This window comes from Alternaria metachromatica (genome assembly GCF_023757995.1).
Source record: "Alternaria metachromatica strain BMP 0045 chromosome Unknown scaffold_46, whole genome shotgun sequence".
NCBI lineage: Eukaryota > Fungi > Ascomycota > Dothideomycetes > Pleosporales > Pleosporaceae > Alternaria > Alternaria metachromatica.
The window spans coordinates 1-17597 of NW_026055537.1; the positions used below are offsets into that span (position 1 = coordinate 1).

Sequence of the window (17597 nt, forward strand, 5' to 3'; positions counted from 1 at the left end):
ATGAAGAGGGGGATGGGGAGGGAGGGAGGGGGGGTGAGGGAGGGAGAAAGGGAGAAGGGGAGAAGGGGAGAGGGAGTGAGGGAGAGGGTGGGAGAGGGGGGGGAGAGAGACTGACCATCGTGATGGATGTGGATGTGGGTGTCAAGGCGGAGTGTTTATCGTGGTGGTTTTGGATAGGTGTCGGATGGTGTGCGTTCGTCGCTATCGGTGTCTTCGTGTATATCTCAGCGTAGATGCGCTCGTAGTCAGAGAGGGTAGGTAAAAGGTTGCTGCCTAGTGAAAGCGCGCGCTTCAGGCCAGATTGTCGCTTTACTGTAGTTGTGAACATTGGTTGCGCCCGCGGACAAAGGCGTCTGTGCGCACTCCCGGCTGCCGCATGTGGGATCGTCATTGCAGCTCGCGCAGCGCGCTAGCTATCGTCGCTGGAACAAGCGCGACGCAGCCCTGGAGACTTGTCGCGACTTCACCTCAACCATCGAAAAACGACTATTACGGCACTGCGCAAGTACATCATACGGGTGTTGCGCGCAGGTTTTACACGCGATTGTCACGGATAGCGGCGACGAAGGAACGAGCAAGAGAAGCGCTGAGAGAGAACGAGGCAGTCGAACAACGACAAAGAGCGCCAGACACACAACACCATGACAGAGCCACGTATGCGCCTGCGGCAAAAAGGCCAGCAGTTCCCTACGCAAGACTGTAAGTCCCCATACCCCGATCCATCAGCACCCTCAATGCGCACCCATCCACCCCAAACCCCCAAACCTTATAATCATCTCCACCACCCAAACCACCTTCCAATCATATTAACCCATCCCCAGTAGAAGCCTTCCTCCTCGCCTTCGGCGACAACGACTACCCCCTCCCAGAAACCATGCGCGTCCTCGACGAAATCATAACCGACTACATCATCGAAACCTGCCACGAAGCCGCGTCCGTCGCGCACCACGCCCGGCGCGCCAAAATCAAGCTCGACGACTTCAAGTTCATGCTGAGGAGGGATACGGGGAAATTGGGTAGGGTAAGCGAGATGCTGGAGACGGATAAGGAGTTGAAGAGGAAGAGGAAGGCGTTTGATACTGATGAGGGGGCGGTGCTTGTGGAGAAGGATGGTGCTGGGGGGGATGGGGAGGGTGGTGGTAGTGGGGGAGGAGGAGGGGGTGGTAATGGGGGGAAGTTGGGGAGGCCGAGGAAGAAGGTTGATGGTGGGGAGGGGGATGGTGGAGGAGGAGGGGAGGAGCCGAAGAAGAAGAAAAAGAAGAAGAAGGTTGATGGGGGTGGGGATGATGCTAGTACCGTGCGGAGTGGATGAAGTTCAGGGGTTCGATGGATGGCTGCTGCTGCAATGGTGTTATGGGACTAAGATTGCGGATGGCAGCGGTCGCGATGGATACGCAAGGCATACGAGCAGTTATACTGCGGCTGGGTCAACGACGTGTCTTGGAAGCCATGGAGAGCCATCAACGCATCATCATCATCGAGCGGAAGAGAATCGTCGCGTTACCAGCGAGCATACGGCAACCCGATGAGTAGTGCTCGGGTTCCTCGCATTACTAGGAGTATGGTCATTTCGCATTACAAGGGTTCACTGGCGTTTATCATGGATACCCACCGAGGTCTTTAGAACTTCTACAAAAAGAACCAAATGTTATCGATTTCTAATACATCTTCCAGCTCGGTACACTTGAGATCGCAGTTTTACGCGTTTCTTCTAAGAAAGCCTTCGAAGAGATAACTATTCCCATACTACCGGAAATGTGTAGGGATAGGTTACCTACACTGAGAATAATGGAACTGCTGTGATAACGGTCAGCCCTTTGAGCTTCAGATCCCTGACGGGTCGTTGAACGCTGAAGGGAAGTTGCAAGAGAGACTGGGATTGGCATCGTGCAACAACGATCAAGGTCATTACACTGTGACATAGTCGTACGTGTTCTGTATGGAACGGGATGGATGCTGTAGAAGCACGCAGGGCTGCGGGGCTGGGAAAGAATCTTGGGGTTGCGAGATGAGTAGTACGACCGAATAACACAAAGACACATTCGTTTATTAGAGGGAGTACAGAGGGATGTAATTTAGGCATATTCATTCATTGGAGGAGATATAGGGAGACATGATTTGGACACGTTCATTCAATAGCTAGAGGATATCAATAGATGAACGTAGAAGGGGAGGCGTGTTTCTTCATAGTATCATTCACAAGTCTTCCGGGTATCATCCATCCTTTAGCGACGCCAAACGCCTTCCCTGCCAGCCCAACCATGTATCGCACGCTCCAAAAGTCCTCCATCTGCCCTTCCATAACATCGTACGTCGCTGGTCTCCGCACCAGCTCAGCCCCCGCAGACGCCTGACTCCAAGAGCGGCCCCCTCACCACTACCCAATATCAATCCAACTTGTCGAAAAGCTTAAAGCGCAAGCCTTCTCGCACACGCTCCCGCTTCGCATCCTCCACGCTCTTGATCATGTCCTTCTGACCCTCCTGAGCGCCGTCCTTCACTTCGCCCTCAGCCCCAGCGCCCGCCCTCCAAACCGCAAGATCGTCATCCGCAGCCTTGTACACGGACGATACATCGGATTGATCGTGGTGCTTTGGATCGGGCTTGTCAGGTACCTCGTGTCCAAAGAACTCGAATACGTCGCGCCGAAAGGCTGGGTCTTGGTGAAGGACGTAACCGCCGAACCAGTCGGATTTGAGAGGCTGTGTCGCGGTGGCCTGCTTCTGACCCTGGAAGGCTACGTTGGCGGCTGAGCGTTTTTTGGATGCGACGGAGGTGGGTGTTGGCGGTATGTAGCTGCTTGAACTGGGTGAGGGTATGGGCGTCCAGGTGGGGTTGAAGTTGCTCTGCATGTTGGCTGAGGGCTGTGCTGCTTGCGCTGGGCGTCGGATGTCAGGAGGTGGAGCGGACTGCACGTTGACTGAGGGTTGCACTGGCAGTGGCGGGCGTTGGGTGTCAGGAGGTGGAGCGGACTGCATGTTGGTTGAGGGCCGTACTGGTTGCGCTGGGCGTCGAGTGTCAGGAGGTGGAGCGGACATGTCGTTGGTCTTGTCGGTGGTCTTGGTCACAGAAGAAGCTGAGAGAGTTTAGTTTTGACGTGAAGGTGCTAGATAAGGAAAGACATCTCACCTTCACTACCCACCTTGATGCCTAACAGAAACAGCACTCCCTGATGCGCGAATTGCGAAGCGGTGTTTCGCACGAGCGGCTCGATTTGGTCGACCCAGGCGGAAACATTCTCGCCGTTTGCCTTCGCATCTGCAGCCCCCTCTATGAGTTCCTTGTAGCATCCCCAGTCGGGGCCGAGGTCAGCTCGTAGAGCGATAAGGAGAACGTCTAGATTCCCTAGCTTAGCCGTCGTGGTCGTCTTTCGCTGTTGGCGGTGTGTCATCGTGGCCATTCTAGAGTAGAGTAGCTATGGAAGTGAAGCGGATGGCGGAGGACCTGGGAGTGAGAGGTCGGGGAGTATATACGGCGCTAAACGTGCCCAGCATCGACAATGAACTCTGCTTCCTATTGTGATATCATCCGCCGCATCGTAATAGTGAAATGAAGAAGTGCGATACCGAATTCGAGCATCTGAGGTGGTCTTGGATATGGTGACCGCTGTATAATGGCGGCGCAGACACCTCTGAGTGATGCCAGGCTGCCGTTTCGCCCAGCATGGGATTGCCAACGTACTCTCTCGCGCATTGCCTGCATACCATCTCTTCGCAAATAGATAACGATCTGGGTCAGTCCAAGGTGCACTCTCAGCAGCATCACCCAAGCCGCCTCCGCAACCCAACTCATCTTCGTCTCGTTACCCGTCGTTGCGGCGTAAGCGCCCTCATTCGTCGTCGCACACCGACAGTCCAGAACATCGGCACACGCTGATATCACGAATGCAGACGCATCACATAGTTTCAGGATACATCCTCTTTACAATATTGATTCCGGCGCTCACATCGTTACGCGTATTCATCACCAGGTCCATTTTGAAAGCACCAGCATGCGCATCATCTTGAAGCATGGGTGCTCTTCAGATGACTGGTTACACGCGCGTCGGGTGTGAGAACCGCAGCTTTCCGGCTCTTTAATGCGACGTGTCAATTACGTCGGTTGAAGAAGTCGCGAGTATGTATTTTTTTTGAGGGCCTGGGAGTCGACGAAGGGTGAGACGCCATAGTGTACAGATCTCTCGTCGTGGATGTCGGGAAATGGACGTTTGCCTGTGGGTGGTTGAAGTTCCGTCGGCGTCGGCGGTCGGAGAAGTCTCGGCCGACGCGGTGGTCATGGCGTCTTGGTGCGGCTTGATCTTGCGCGACGACGGCAACAATCTCGCAACCTTCCACCTGTGCGAAAAATACATCAGCTCACCATCGCGATTTCTATCGAGCTTGAATCCATCTCCAAATCTTGACGAAAGCGATCCGCATTACAGTCCTGGTTTCCACAGATGCAGCTAGGCGCACCGCGGTGGCCGCCACCGGCGCAAATGTCGCCTAGGTCAAGATACCGCTCACAGCAGGTGCCTTTCTCCGTGTGAAAAAGTTTGTGCCCCAGCTGGGAAGGCGACTGCAAGATTTCAAGTTCTCGTCAGCCATTCCGCACTCACCATGCTGTACTGGACCTGTACTGGGGAGCCAGGCAAACCCATGGAGATGCGAACGATACCCAGCAAAGTGGCATTTGCTGATTCACTATACCAGCAAAGAATATATACGCCTCGTGATCACAATGATTTGGAAATCAGCATTAGATCAGGTCATGTGCAGTTTGCCATGGGAGATTTGGTACATTATGCGTCATCATGTCTTTCCGAACCGTGCGACGACCGAACATATTCACAATCCAGAGTTTACCGTTACGTGGTTGATGCCACGCGCTACGCGAGTGAATATCGTCACACAAAGCTTCGTTCACTGAACAGCTGACAAGTTCTTTGACTTCCTTGACTAACCCACGACTCTTTATTCTCTATTGCGAATATCGCACGACGATAACCATGCCGCTGTTCGGATACGGTAACGCCCCAAAACCGAGCGCTCAGGAAACCCAACAACCACAAGACATGAACGCCCAACGACTGAGACGCGAGAATCGTCGGAGAAGCAGTGAGCTTCGGCAATCCGATGAGCAAAGCGCTCCAGCACCCACGAAGGCAGGCGCTTCAACAGCCCAACGAAGCGATACCCCGACCCTCAGACAAGAAGACCCTCCGGCATCGCACAACCTGACGCGAGAAGACATCCAAAAGTGGAGGTGATCGCTAACGTGTCATTTCTAAACGCTTTCTAATCTGACTCAACGCAGGAACGCTACGTACGAGATCAAGGCCACCTTCCCCTACGTCGACTTATGGCCGTGCATGTACTGCCTCAACAACATCGACTTCCGCTACCGAGAACGATGTTCGCGCTTCCACTGCGACAACCCTGAGTGCGTCGGCCGCGGAAAGCTGCAGGTCACCTGTTTCTGGGACATAAAGGCAGGCATAAAGAGAAACGAGGATTAAGTACGGGTGGTGTGGCTTCATACGGGAAGGTGGCGATCCGAGCGATGCGTTTAGGTCGGTTTTGGGCGCGCCCATGGAAGCGCATCGATGACTTCTAGACCATCGACCCAGGCGCCGTGTGGCCAAAGCGAATCTTTCCAAGGCTCTGATGTGTCGACAAATATCACGCTCATCTCGCTGTCTTCCTCGTCTACCTCGGATTGTTCGCTGCTTATACCGGTTGGAGAAGCCGACGATGTCGCAGGACCCTGACGCAGAGCTGGCCGAACAAGCTCCGCATTCGCCATAGTCGGGGGGAAAGCTGCTTCAGGGGACTCTTCGCGCACTGCAGCCTCCGCAGAAACCTCTGACACAGCATCCGGTGTTACCTTTTTGCCTGGGGTAGCGACACTCTGCTTTTTCTTATGCGCCTGCGCTACCGGTTCGTCCTCATCGTCTTCAGCCGCCGTCCCATCGCCTGTGATTGGTATCTTGACCAACACATTCTTCCTTTGCTTGTCGATTTCCGCATTCATCAGATTCGCTAGTCGGTTATGATCCTTCGAAATACGCGGAAAGCTATCGTTCACGAACGCTTGCATTTCCTCGGCCGAGTTTCGAGCTCGATCTCGACATGCCATGATGTCGCCAAAATATTCGCGGTATACTGGGCGCGCGGTGGGAGGTAGTTTCTTCGTGATCGCGACAAACTTGGCTTGGACATGGTATGGTATCAGAAAGGTGAAGCCTTTAGATGCGGATGAACTGTAGTAGGTGTAATCTGTCATGGTTGAGCTTTGAGCGTTCGGCTTGGTCGTTTGTTGAGCTTAGCAGCAAGTGTTTTTGGGACGCAACACGCTAGAGTTATAGAAGCTCGAGCATGCTCATGCAAGGAATGGTCAGTGTAACTTTAGGCACCATCCATCACGAGGGCAACATTGCAGTGAATTTATTCGGAAGTATTTCATTACCACAGTCAATCGTCCCATGGTACTGCGGTGACGCGACGCAGACGAGCGACTCACAACTTCCGAATTCTATATGCACCTATCCAATCAGGTCCTCTCGAAAAGAGAAGTATTATTAACACAAGAGCTTACCACAGTTAAGCGCCTACAAGCCTTCTAACCTTTCTAGAGTACCCACCAACGTACCAGCTGACAGATACAAGACACGCAACGACCCGCTTCCGACATCTCGTAAACCCCTTTGACGCCTTCGCAGCACCGAACCAGACCTGCAGCCCTACTTCTTCCGGGGATCAGCAACCTTGGCCTTGATGTATTGTGCCCCGATCATGGTTTCGTTCAGCTTGTCGAGCGCGCGGCCGACTTGCCCCGTCGGAATACCCACAAAAGCATAGCCCTGCTTGATGACGACCTTGTAGACAGCGAAGCCCTCGAACAGGGTGAGGATTTTGTGGTTTGTGACGTCGTATGGCAGGTTTTCCAGTTTCAAGTCCGTGGTATCCGTAGGTGGTAGAGGAGCTGGCGTAGTAAAGGGAGTGGCGCCGGCAGAACCAAACGCAGCCTTCTTCTTCCTCTTGTCCTTATCCGATAAGTCGACCTTGATAGTGCGACCTTGCCACTTGACGCCATTCTTGAACTGCGCGAGGATCGAGTCTGCGTGTGCTTGCTGGACGGTGACGAAGCAGAACGTCTTACCGCCTGGTAGTATGTTGACGTCTCGAATGGGAAAGTCCTTGAAGATCTCTCGAACCTCCTTCGATGACGTACCGACCTTGATGCCCTTGACGAAGAGCGATACGTCAGTGGCGCTGGGCTCATTGACAAGCAATTTATCCATCTCTTCATCGGGAACGCACCGAGCGTTGAGCGTGGCGTTCTTCCAGTAAGTACCCGCGTACTGGCGTACAATCTCGACCGCCATCCACGGCTGCGCGAGCTGCAAAAGGCCGACTCCGGGGTCCGGTGTTTTGACTTGAAGGATGTTGATGGGCTCGTAGTAGCCGTAGTCGGTCGGGTTCAGATGTTGATTCTGCTTGGTGGCCTCAACGTACTGATCTCGCACCGACTCTAGCAACTTGTTCATGTCACTCAGAGTGTGTTTTGCGGGAAGACCGGTAATCTCAACGGTGCGCGAGTCTATCTGGTGATCACGGGCGCGGACGAAGTCGGAATAGCGATTGCTGGCGTGTTCGGGAATGGCTTCGGTCCAGAAGCTAGTCGCGATCTTCTTGCCGGTTGCCCCGAAGTGGTAGCCTTTGTGGTCACTCTCGAATACCTTGGCGAGCTCGCGGGACTTGAAGACTATCCAGGCGGACTCGCCTCCTCTCGCTCGAGTGTAGACTTCTTCGACTTCGTCTTCTTGCAAACGTAGCTCGGTGAAGACGTAGGAGGACTCGCAGTTGGAAGGAAGGTCGCTGACTAGTACTGTAGACGACATGGCTGATTGCGTGTTTCGAAGAAGTAGTTGTGGTAGATTGAAGTTGTTAATAAACCAGGTATAGAAAAGTGTTGTTGGGCAGAAGTCTGTGATCCAAGCAGAGAAGCGGAAAGGGCAGATATATAGGGCGCTTGTGTACAATGAAAAGTAGTAGAAGCCTGGAGTCAGAGTGTAGCCTTAAGTATTCATTTGGTCGAGTCGTGCGATGTTTGTCAAACCATCCACGCAGTCACATGAGATATCGCGCAAACAAGAAATCTGTATGCTCTGAGAACATCTTCATTTTAAGTGTATTCTAACGAGTGTGATAGGCTTGAGCCTTGATTTCCAAAAGCTGAGTCAACGGTAGAAGAGGCAGTCCTCATCTGTTCCATGCGCACTTGCCGCTCTGATTGAGGCAGCCTGATGGACCTCCAATGCACATCGGCCCACGAAGACAGCGGGCGCAATTGTATTCGTAGCAATCAGCTGTCTCATCACAGGGCGCTCCCGCTACGCATTCCGCCCTCTGGTGCACGGACAGCACCCCTGGTAACTTTGCCTCCGATGTTCTGGCGGTCGGCTCACGTGCGACGATGTCGTCAGGGACGGCCCATAGCTGAGCGTCAGATGTCACGGTGCGCCCATCGCTACACTAGTGATTAGTTTCATTTTCCAAATCTACTGATAGAGTGTCTAAAAAGATCAAACGTACACGCCTGACATGACGGACGGGTCGGAGCCTGTTTTAGCGAAAAACTCCGTGATCTGCGGCGCACTGAGCTGGACAAAGTCCAATACAGTGTCGTGGGCTGCGTTCAAGCTTCGAAGCACTCCATCGCGTCCAAGATCCATCATCTCGCCGTAATCGAAGTTCCTGAGTGCTTCATCGAGCGACTAGTATTTTGATGTCAATAAAGTTTTGTTTGGATGTGGCCCTTAGGTGTAGCTACCACATCTTCAGTAGGCGCTGCTGCTGCTAGCAGAATGGCCGCACTGGTGGAAACGAAGAACGAGAACCTCATGTCGAGTTCGGTGTATGATAAAAGAGGCGTTTTTTAGAGTAGTGTACTGAAGTATGCCTTGCTGGGAGGATGTTCATGTTGCTGGCGAAAAGTAGAGGCTTTATAGGCCACTGCTGAGTCTCTTCTCGATCCTTCCAAGTTGTCGATGTAAATGTTGGCGCATACTCACACAACTGCGAGGCTGGTAGATCGCAATGCTGCGTCATGCAGGATGCTGTTGGTCAGCACTGCCTAGGTGTGCCGTCTATAAGTACGCCCCGCATCTCAACCTTTGCGCACTGCATCCTCTTCTTGCAGACACCGCGTCGCCTGCTGCCACCACTCTATTTAACCCTCTACCCGAGGTTGCATTTAATAACACCTGAATCTAGTGCTACTCGCCTGAATCCTCTTTCCCACTGTACACAAATCAACAATGTCCTCGTCGTCATCGCCAATGCCGCGGAACCAGGAAGGATTCAACGCCAACAACGAGGAACCTTCAACCGCAGACCCGAGTCAACACGAAGGCGGCATGGAGAAGGCCGCCGCTTCTACCGAAGCAAGAGTCAAGACAGACCCGCTGGAGATCTTCATCGACTCTATGCGAGAATGCGAGAACGCGAATCACTTCCACATGATCTGCAGAGACGGTGTGATGAGAGTCATCGAATACCTACCCGGGCCGCCCGACGAGGTCACTCAAACCAACGTCTTTGACGCAAAGCCCATGTCGCCAGAACTGATCAAATCATGGTTGGACAGAGGTCCATGGAGTCAAGAGAAAGAGGACAGATTTCGCGGGGTTGATGGTAGAACGGTTCCACAGGAGTAAGTCACACCTTTCATCGCACACTGATTGAGCATGTGGAGCATAGGCTGACATGATGCTGCGATTGTAGGCAGTGGATGAACCCCCCTGCAGGGCTGATTCCAACCTTCGGCACCAAGAACGAGCGTGACGAAGAGATGAGGAAGCACAGCGAGGAAAGGGCGGAGTTGAAACGCAAGATTGCGAGTGGCGAGGTTGAGGATGAACCAGCGATAGCCTGTATGGCCGTCCAAAGCAACTACGACCTTAGTCCTCGTTAGAATGTAACCAGGACTGTCTGCAGGGCGTACATCCTGTTGGTGCGCCGGTCTCTTTTACTAGCTTCGAATATGGGCATGATATAAGCCAGGACTTCAAGATATTGGTATTGGGTAGTCCGCCTGGAGAGCTGAGTATACGTAAAAATGATTGTCGTTGCCGAATGAGGATGCTGATCGTGTTGGAACCATGTCAAGTGACATAAGTTTATATTATGCGACCATACAGGAGACCAGAATTCATCACGGGGCGACGCGACTCCATCCTTCTGGGAGGCTTGTGACTGAAGGACGGCTGGGACGGCGTGCGCATTGGATGGTATCTTGGTAGCGGCCGTGCACCGGTGGCGACGCGCACCGCAACATGGGTGCGTGTTGGTAACAACAGGTAATCATCCGTCACTGCAAGATTGGAAGTACTCAGGTGTCTTTGGAGAAAGGATTGAGCAGGAAAAGCTGGAGGAGTGTCGGCGCGGCGAACGGGCAGTGCCGCTCCGAATGCGGCATCCCATTCATGAGGTTGCAGCAAACTTCGCGCCACACGGGAAGCCGGGATCGTGCGCGACGGATTCAACTACAAACGACCCCTGAGAATTACGCCCTGCAGACAACATCAAAACACCGGCCTACAAACGCCGATGATCGGGCTCGTCACCTCCGCGGAAGCCCCACCATATCGAAACTCTCCTTCCACGTCCTCTCTTCGTTCCTCTTGCCGTACTCCCACGGCGCACACCCTTCTCGTCATGAGTCACTTTCATCTTATCTTGTCTTAATGCGATCAACTGAGGACGGTGATTCCTCGCATTTTACTAAAAGCACAAGTTTGCATACCTCTTACATTGCTACAGCATAAGGCTATCTAGTGACGTCCACGATGCCCTGCAGTCTATGCTACTCTTAGAGCGAAAGTAGGGCATATCCCCAACATAACATATCCTCCTAGGCATCCCCTACCTCCACCTCCTCACCACCCTCAACCTCCACGTCCCCACCCGCCTCATCCACCTCAACAAGAAAGTCCTCGTCCCTCGCTACCTTAGGCACCTCGCAAACCTCAAGCGCTTCCCTGAACACCCTACCCGCCCTCGTATCCTCCCGGTACCTCTTCTTCACACTCTCAACCCACGCCAAACTTCCAGGTGTGACCAAATGCGGATTAGCACCAGCTTCAAGTAAGACCAGACAAGCGATGCTACGACCGTAACGCATCGCTGCTTGGAGAGGCCGCTCGACACCGGCTAGGTACGCGGGACCGTTGGGATCGGCGCCTAGTTCCAGCAGCGACTTGATGAAGATGCCAGCGGCTGGTGTTGTGCATAAGTTGACGGCGGTGAGGAGGGCGTATGTGGAGCCTTGGATCTGGTTGATGGCTAGGGTAGTTTGACCGATCTGAGGACCGAAGAGTAGATGCAGGAGATCTGGCTTCGAAAGACGGCATGCAGTTTCGAAAGCGGCGTAGATGGTTGATGGACCGGTTTGCGAAGGCAAAGCAAGAAGTAGCTTGAGTAATTCTTCTTTGTTGGTTTGGATAGCCTTGTCCAGCCAGGCTTTCATGCAGGCTTCGGTTGCTGAGCCGAACGCGGTGATGTACTTGGCCAGGAGGTATTTCGTCTTCGTCATGGGGTGGTCTTCCAGTTCGATGGTAGTGCAGATGGCTTGGCGGAAGGAGACATGCTCGGTGTAGGAGTATCCAGCGACGTCTCGGTCCTGATTGGTGATGGCTTGCTGTACCAGTGCCTTGGTGGCAACTTCTTGGCCCGCATACACCGCAGCATCAAGTGGGTAACCAAAAGCTAGTGACTGCGTCCACAGAAGACACTTGTTAGCGCCGACGAAGTGCTTCAACGCGTCGAGCTTTCCGGTTGCGGCGGCTGCAGCAATCAGGGCAGTATCAGTGACCCGGATGGTGTTCGGCATGTAGTATCCCAATTTGTTGAAGTCAGTGGTAACGCATCTGAACGCGTCGCTGTGGTTGCGAACAAACAGTTCACACAGCGCCCTCCTAAGTGCAGCCTCTTCAGTGTCGTTGGCGATCCATGGAGTCATCGCTCGCAGGATAGCGCGGATGAAGTCCGTCACATGGCTGCGTGCGAAGCCGTTGAGCTTCTTGCTTCGCACGAAGAGGAAGTCGGCGAGGTACTCCTTGAGGATCTTGCGGCCGGCAGGCGTCTTGAGGTAGGCGTTGAGGGCTGGATTGGCGAGAATGTCGTACGTGATGTAATCGCGGAACGAGGCTAATGTCGCAGTCTGTCAGCTTGGGATGTCATGTGTGCGGTTGTTGTATTGTTGGGTACTTACTGCAGGTTCCTCGAGCCAACCACGCTGCTGGTATACCATGCTTTCTGGCTAGTGTGTTGAAGACGCGCTGGACGATCTCTATCGGTAGATCGAGTAGCTGAAGCATGTTTGTAACGTGTTCAGCGGCTGAGATTTCGAGTTCGAGGTAGAGGTGGAAGTGATGTGCGTCGGATCCGGAGAGATATTTTATATCTGTGTGTTGGCCTGGGCGCGTTGGATAAGAGACACTGAAAGTGGAGTTGGACTGGCAATTGTCGCCCATTGCGCAATAATTCATCCTGCATTGCGCAATAACTCATCCTCCATTGCGCAATGTTTTTCCCGGACGGGCTGGTGAGATGACTAGTCTTTCGTAAACGCCCGGCACAGTGATTGTTAAGTTGTAGTACTCACTCAAACTTGGCATTCCTCTCATTCGTATTAGTTCCAAGATACCTATCGTCGATTGTCAGAGACACCGTAGTAATGGCAAGATACCTAGGGTACAACTCACCCGGAGCGCTTTTCAGCTTGCTACAAGATCAGATGAGACCAAAGGCGCCTCAAACGTTTTCGTGCTTGACGCAACTTATAGACTTACTATCTGATGCACGTAAGACTGGTAGTGAGAATTTTGACCGCCCAGAGGCAGCGTGGAAGACAGAAGGCCTTCTACAATTCATGCAGTCTCGGGTATGATTGGTCAGGCGCCAAGGTGGTGAAATTGCTGGCAAGATACCTCGAGAACTCATCATATAATCCTTTGGGTGAGTCGAATGTTTTCGAGTAAGCTGGGAGTCGACTCGCTCCCAGTATGAAATAAATGCAGCATCATTGATTGGGCTGGCGTATACGTGTTGCGTCTTCCCATAGCTTTGGCCCCGGGATCTTGTACCCAGCAAGCTGCCGATGCACGTCCACTAGTATACCCTCATCCTTCATGCCGTATAAATCTTTGCCAAGAACACCACCAACTAGCTTCTTCCCCTCCTCTCTCGACTCCCGTGCGACGTGCAAGTTCACACACTGCGGATACGCCTGAGCACCATCCAGATTCTCCGCAACATGCAGCGCGATGATCTCGTGTCGCAATACGTAGTATCCTTCCGCGAGTCTCTCCGGTATCTTGACCATCCAAGAATACTCATTCGCAATGAGCACATCAGCGGCCCATGTCCCACCGAGATCCAATGTGTCCCAGCCTGTACTGTTCAGCCAGCCTAGCTCATCGATCTTCACCCATGTCAGATCACTACCTTTCCTGCTCGTGCAGCTACCCTGGCAGTCCGCCAGATACGTCATGACTGGACCGACGTGTGATACTGGCCACTCGTTCCATTGTAGCTTCAGCTCGTCACCTACGGTGGTGTTGACGTGAAGTGCTCCCGGTATAGCATCGTAGTGGCAGGCGATGTTGGAGGTGTTGAACTGTGAGGGCGGGACGTATATGTTCCCGAGATTTGACGCGGACCATGCCGCAAGTGGATGCGGAGGTATAAGATCGTCCGAGGAAGCGGGATCCCAGCCTTCGTGTATCTCTCCGCTAGATGTCGTGATCTGGGTTATTCGGCCGTGGGCATGGACAGTGGCAGTAAGGAAGGCTGGTATTGTGATGCTTGAGAATCGCATCTCTACGTAACGGGACGGGCTGCTAGCGATAGACCTAAGAACTCCTCAAAAACAGGAAGCGATGAGCACATTATGTCTGTCTTGTAGTGACCAACGACCGGGATATTGGGCTCGTGATTTCGTTCGTAATCGCCCTTTACCCATACACACCTGGTAATTACCCCAGATTCCGCGATGTTGTACCTCATATCGACATGGACTCGTGATTGGCCAAGCTCTCCGGTACCTTTGAAACACTTACTCTAGACTTCGCGCCTCTACCCAGAACACGTCGCGAGCACTACATGGCTTGAAATGAGCCATGCTGACATGGTTAGCTACCCCCTTAGGAACGTATGAATAGGCTCTGTCGCTGCCTCGTGGGCTCGGATCAAGACTACTAGGGTCCATTCGCAATGGTGTCGGTACTTGACTTCTCTTCAACTTATGCCGTGTGTCAGTGTACTAAGAAGGCCGCTACTCCTGCGTAGGTTCTTTTAAGCTACCGCTCAGCAGGCACAAGGTGGCGATGGCTACATTGATATGACATAGACCAGGTACCTAGGTAGCAATGGCTCAAATTTGTATCGCTTTTGGTGTTTGTCGTGAGAATGCGAGGATTATTCGTGAGTTATTCCGAGCTGTGGCGCATCTAACACGCGATGCTCCTGTAGAGGCATTGCCTTTCGTTTAGTATCGAGACGCGGGGTGAAGGATGTCATATTCGTGACGTATGACGCATGACCTCGGGAGGCGGGCGGTGACGCCGGCAGTCGACCCGCAGCGAAACGGAGAGTCTCTGAGGAAACAACACTAACGAAGTATGGGTAATAGTCGCATATGATGCATACGGTGGACACGCAACATGAGAAGTGTGGAAAATAAGGTGATGCATGGTTCCATACGTCGATGCGCGAAATTCCCCTGACACACGCCGAGGCCGCATCCGCGCTAGTGTGGGGAAACACTAGTAGCTTGGCGCCCCTCAGCTTACCCGTGAACCCCGTGACACGCCCGGCTCTCAATGAACCTTCCACCTGGGCACCTCCGCAAGGAAACGTCCAAACTCACTATCCACGGCTTCGGATCGCTCAACATGCCACACGCAGCAGACTCAGACGATGCAAAGCTTACCGCCACCCATGTCGCCGTCCGAGAGGCACGCAGTCTAGCCAATGAAGCCACGCTTAGCCAATTGACTTCAATGGTGAGCCGCGACTCTGCTGCAGACATTTCTGAAGTCTTGAAGCGAGAGGCAACAGCGTATCCGCGTCTGGTCGATGAGCTCACCGTAGCGTTTAACTCATCCCCAGTGGATGAGACGCACAACGAAGATCACCAGTCTTCCGTTGCGACTGGGCTACTGGACCTGCCAGTGGATGGCTCCGTCAAAGTCACTCACTCTTTGGACCAGTCGGTGCTAGATCTGGTGCATGCAACATCAGGGTGCGACGAAGTGCTCAGCCATATACCCAAAGAAATGGCGGCAGCATTCAACCAGCTAATACGCGGCGGAAAGATCCTATTTCAGCTCCACGAAACCTTCGTCGTCGAGATCGGGCCGAGCCATGTAGTCAAAGTCGCCCTGTCTCTTGATCCTGATCACATCGATAATATACAATACGTTGCCACACATGTACCGGAGCTCCCGATTCCCCACTGCCTAGGCGTTGTACGTAGTGACCAAAGGACTTATCTGTTCATGTCCCGAGCAACAGGCACTACACTTGAAAGCGTCTGGCCAGATCTCTCCGCTACGCAGAAGAAATCTTTACAGGAGCAGCTGAACTCTTTGTTCCGGCTCCTTCGCAGTCCTACCGCAGAAGACTCTAGATCCGGTGTACGACTAGGGAGTTTTACGTCCGGATTATGCAAAGATCTAAGGAGAACTCAACGCATAAGCTCAGCACTTCTACGCACCGAAGCGGAATTCAACGACTTCCTTCTCCAGCACCCCAAGAAAACGGTAACGCCATGGGTCAAAATGCTTCGGAGCTCTATGAAGGACGACCATCGCATTGTATTGACTCATGGTGACTTGCACCCCCGAAACATCATGGTGACTCTGGATGATAGCCAGGCTATTCCAGTGCAGGGTGAGGTGATGCTCACTGAACATAAGGTCGTTCGAGTGTCGTCTATCATCGACTGGGAGGCAGCAGGCTGGTATCCAGAGTCCTGGGAATTCGTGAAAGCCGTGCGCATGATCGATCCTCGTGGCCCCTTAAGTGACTGGATCGAATTCTTACCCACCGATGCTATCGGATACTTCCCCATGGAATTTTCCATCGACCGTCTGCTCGACCAGTGGCTTGGATGATGAATGGAATGGCATGCCCTGGAACGCATCGGATTATGGAGCAAGAGATAAGCGGACCCTTACACCTGCGTACATCTATAACGCACGAGCTTAGGGGCGGTGACAGGGGGCCCGCAGCAAAACGGAGCGCGTGGGGAAACAACACCAACAACGAATGCGTAGCAGTCGCAAACATGGCGGACGCGCAACGCGAGAATTGTAGGAAGTGATCCATGGATCAGAACGTCGATGCGCGCATTCCCCTGATGCGCGCTCAGGCCACCAATATCCGTCGCATCCGCGCTAGTGTGGGGGAAGCGAGATTCGGGTAAGAAGATGGGGCGGAATGTAGTTAGTAGGCGGTTTCAAGCTCTTGCATCGAAACATGCTGCCTGCGCCAAGGATTGCTGCTGGGCCTTTTGGCCCCAAGAATCAAGGCACCTGTACAAACCCCGGCCGGCTGATCTGGTCGTAACTTCCCAGCGCCAGCCGCACCACATTTTGTCGCAATTCGTTGTCGAAGAGCAAAGTTGCCATAGCATACCTACAAGACTCAGACCAGAGAAGGTGATTTAATTCAAAATTGAATAATGACGTTAAAGATGATAGTCCATGTCGAAATGTCGCCAGTCGCGGCCGCCAAGAGATCGTAAGTGATGACGTCGGCGAGGCTGGCTCAGCGCTTGAGCCTTCTACACACCGGCTGAATTCTCTGGAGGTGAAGATACCTTTGGTCCAATACCCCCTTCTCGCGCATCAGGCTCATAAATACACGCCGGCCACCTCGAGTAGACTTCTGCATGTCCGCAAATGTGCATTTGCCACATCCATTACCGTACGCATGCAGACTAGGCGTAGATACGCACTCCGCATCTCCCGTCAATCACGAAAGGAGCAGTCGTAGCTGATGTTATCGGTGGGCGTGGGGCAAACCATCATTGGATGCTCACCACAGCTGAACACGAGATGGGCGGTTCACCGGAAGCTTGGAAAGCGCCACGATGCCTGACAGCCCGTCTGAGGCAGCCCCATCGCCGGATACTGAGTCTAGACTATAGATCGTGCTCGTCACCCGTTTTTCTTGTCGCACTCAGCTGTATTTCTCACACGCTCCACAGGCTTGTACCTTGCGACGCTGCCGCGGAATTTTACCGGCTTGAGTTACCTAGGTATGCACAAGGCTGAGCATCATACAACAACAAATTGCAATAACCAGGTTCGATGTCTTCGCTGGCTGAGGGAACACCGCTTGCGATGCAGGAACATGCGGCGCGACAGCTGATCGAGACTATTCGAGTCAAGCATAGCACCGTCGCGCATGAAGAGCTAGCAGAGATAGTGACTAGTCTACTTTATATGTAAGATTTGAGCATTCCTTGGTCCAGTTCTGGTTTACTCAAGTGCCTAGGACCTCATCCGATCTGTACGAACAATCGACGCATTGCATTTTGGAGCT

The 17597-nt window shown here is 53.1% G+C and overlaps 9 protein-coding genes across 9 annotated transcripts; 4 read left to right on the forward strand and 5 right to left on the reverse strand.

Annotated features, from left to right (window-relative positions):
- Positions 1-641: 641 nt before the first annotated feature.
- Positions 642-1312, forward strand: J4E83_010494 (uncharacterized protein; the record flags this gene model as incomplete). Its single annotated transcript, XM_049337375.1, has 2 exons — positions 642-699; positions 822-1312. 2 exons carry the CDS (start codon positions 642-644, stop codon positions 1310-1312), a joined length of 549 nt encoding a protein of 182 aa, XP_049183460.1.
- A 1075-nt stretch (positions 1313-2387) lies between these two features.
- On the reverse strand, positions 2388-3400 carry J4E83_010495 (uncharacterized protein; the record flags this gene model as incomplete). Its single annotated transcript, XM_049337376.1, has 2 exons — positions 2388-2920; positions 3130-3400. The coding sequence occupies 2 exons, from the start codon at positions 3398-3400 to the stop codon at positions 2388-2390; spliced, it is 804 nt and encodes a 267-aa protein (XP_049183461.1).
- Positions 3401-5053: 1653 nt separating this feature from the next.
- J4E83_010496 (uncharacterized protein) lies at positions 5054-5497 on the forward strand (the record flags this gene model as incomplete). Its single annotated transcript, XM_049337377.1, has 2 exons — positions 5054-5244; positions 5296-5497. 2 exons carry the CDS (start codon positions 5054-5056, stop codon positions 5495-5497), a joined length of 393 nt encoding a protein of 130 aa, XP_049183462.1.
- Positions 5498-5547: 50 nt separating this feature from the next.
- On the reverse strand, positions 5548-6264 carry J4E83_010497 (uncharacterized protein; the record flags this gene model as incomplete). Its single annotated transcript, XM_049337378.1, has 1 exon — positions 5548-6264. One exon carries the CDS (start codon positions 6262-6264, stop codon positions 5548-5550), a length of 717 nt encoding a protein of 238 aa, XP_049183463.1.
- Positions 6265-6721: 457 nt separating this feature from the next.
- On the reverse strand, positions 6722-7882 carry J4E83_010498 (uncharacterized protein; the record flags this gene model as incomplete). Its single annotated transcript, XM_049337379.1, has 1 exon — positions 6722-7882. The coding sequence occupies one exon, from the start codon at positions 7880-7882 to the stop codon at positions 6722-6724; it is 1161 nt and encodes a 386-aa protein (XP_049183464.1).
- A 1419-nt stretch (positions 7883-9301) lies between these two features.
- Positions 9302-9957, forward strand: J4E83_010499 (uncharacterized protein; the record flags this gene model as incomplete). Its single annotated transcript, XM_049337380.1, has 2 exons — positions 9302-9696; positions 9768-9957. The coding sequence occupies 2 exons, from the start codon at positions 9302-9304 to the stop codon at positions 9955-9957; spliced, it is 585 nt and encodes a 194-aa protein (XP_049183465.1).
- Positions 9958-10896: 939 nt separating this feature from the next.
- Positions 10897-12294, reverse strand: J4E83_010500 (uncharacterized protein; the record flags this gene model as incomplete). The annotated part of the gene is made up of 2 exons (XM_049337381.1): positions 10897-12204; positions 12256-12294. The coding sequence occupies 2 exons, from the start codon at positions 12292-12294 to the stop codon at positions 10897-10899; spliced, it is 1347 nt and encodes a 448-aa protein (XP_049183466.1).
- A 771-nt stretch (positions 12295-13065) lies between these two features.
- Positions 13066-13863, reverse strand: J4E83_010501 (uncharacterized protein; the record flags this gene model as incomplete). The annotated part of the gene is made up of 1 exon (XM_049337382.1): positions 13066-13863. One exon carries the CDS (start codon positions 13861-13863, stop codon positions 13066-13068), a length of 798 nt encoding a protein of 265 aa, XP_049183467.1.
- A 1003-nt stretch (positions 13864-14866) lies between these two features.
- J4E83_010502 (uncharacterized protein) lies at positions 14867-16162 on the forward strand (the record flags this gene model as incomplete). The annotated part of the gene is made up of 1 exon (XM_049337383.1): positions 14867-16162. One exon carries the CDS (start codon positions 14867-14869, stop codon positions 16160-16162), a length of 1296 nt encoding a protein of 431 aa, XP_049183468.1.
- Positions 16163-17597: the final 1435 nt, after the last annotated feature.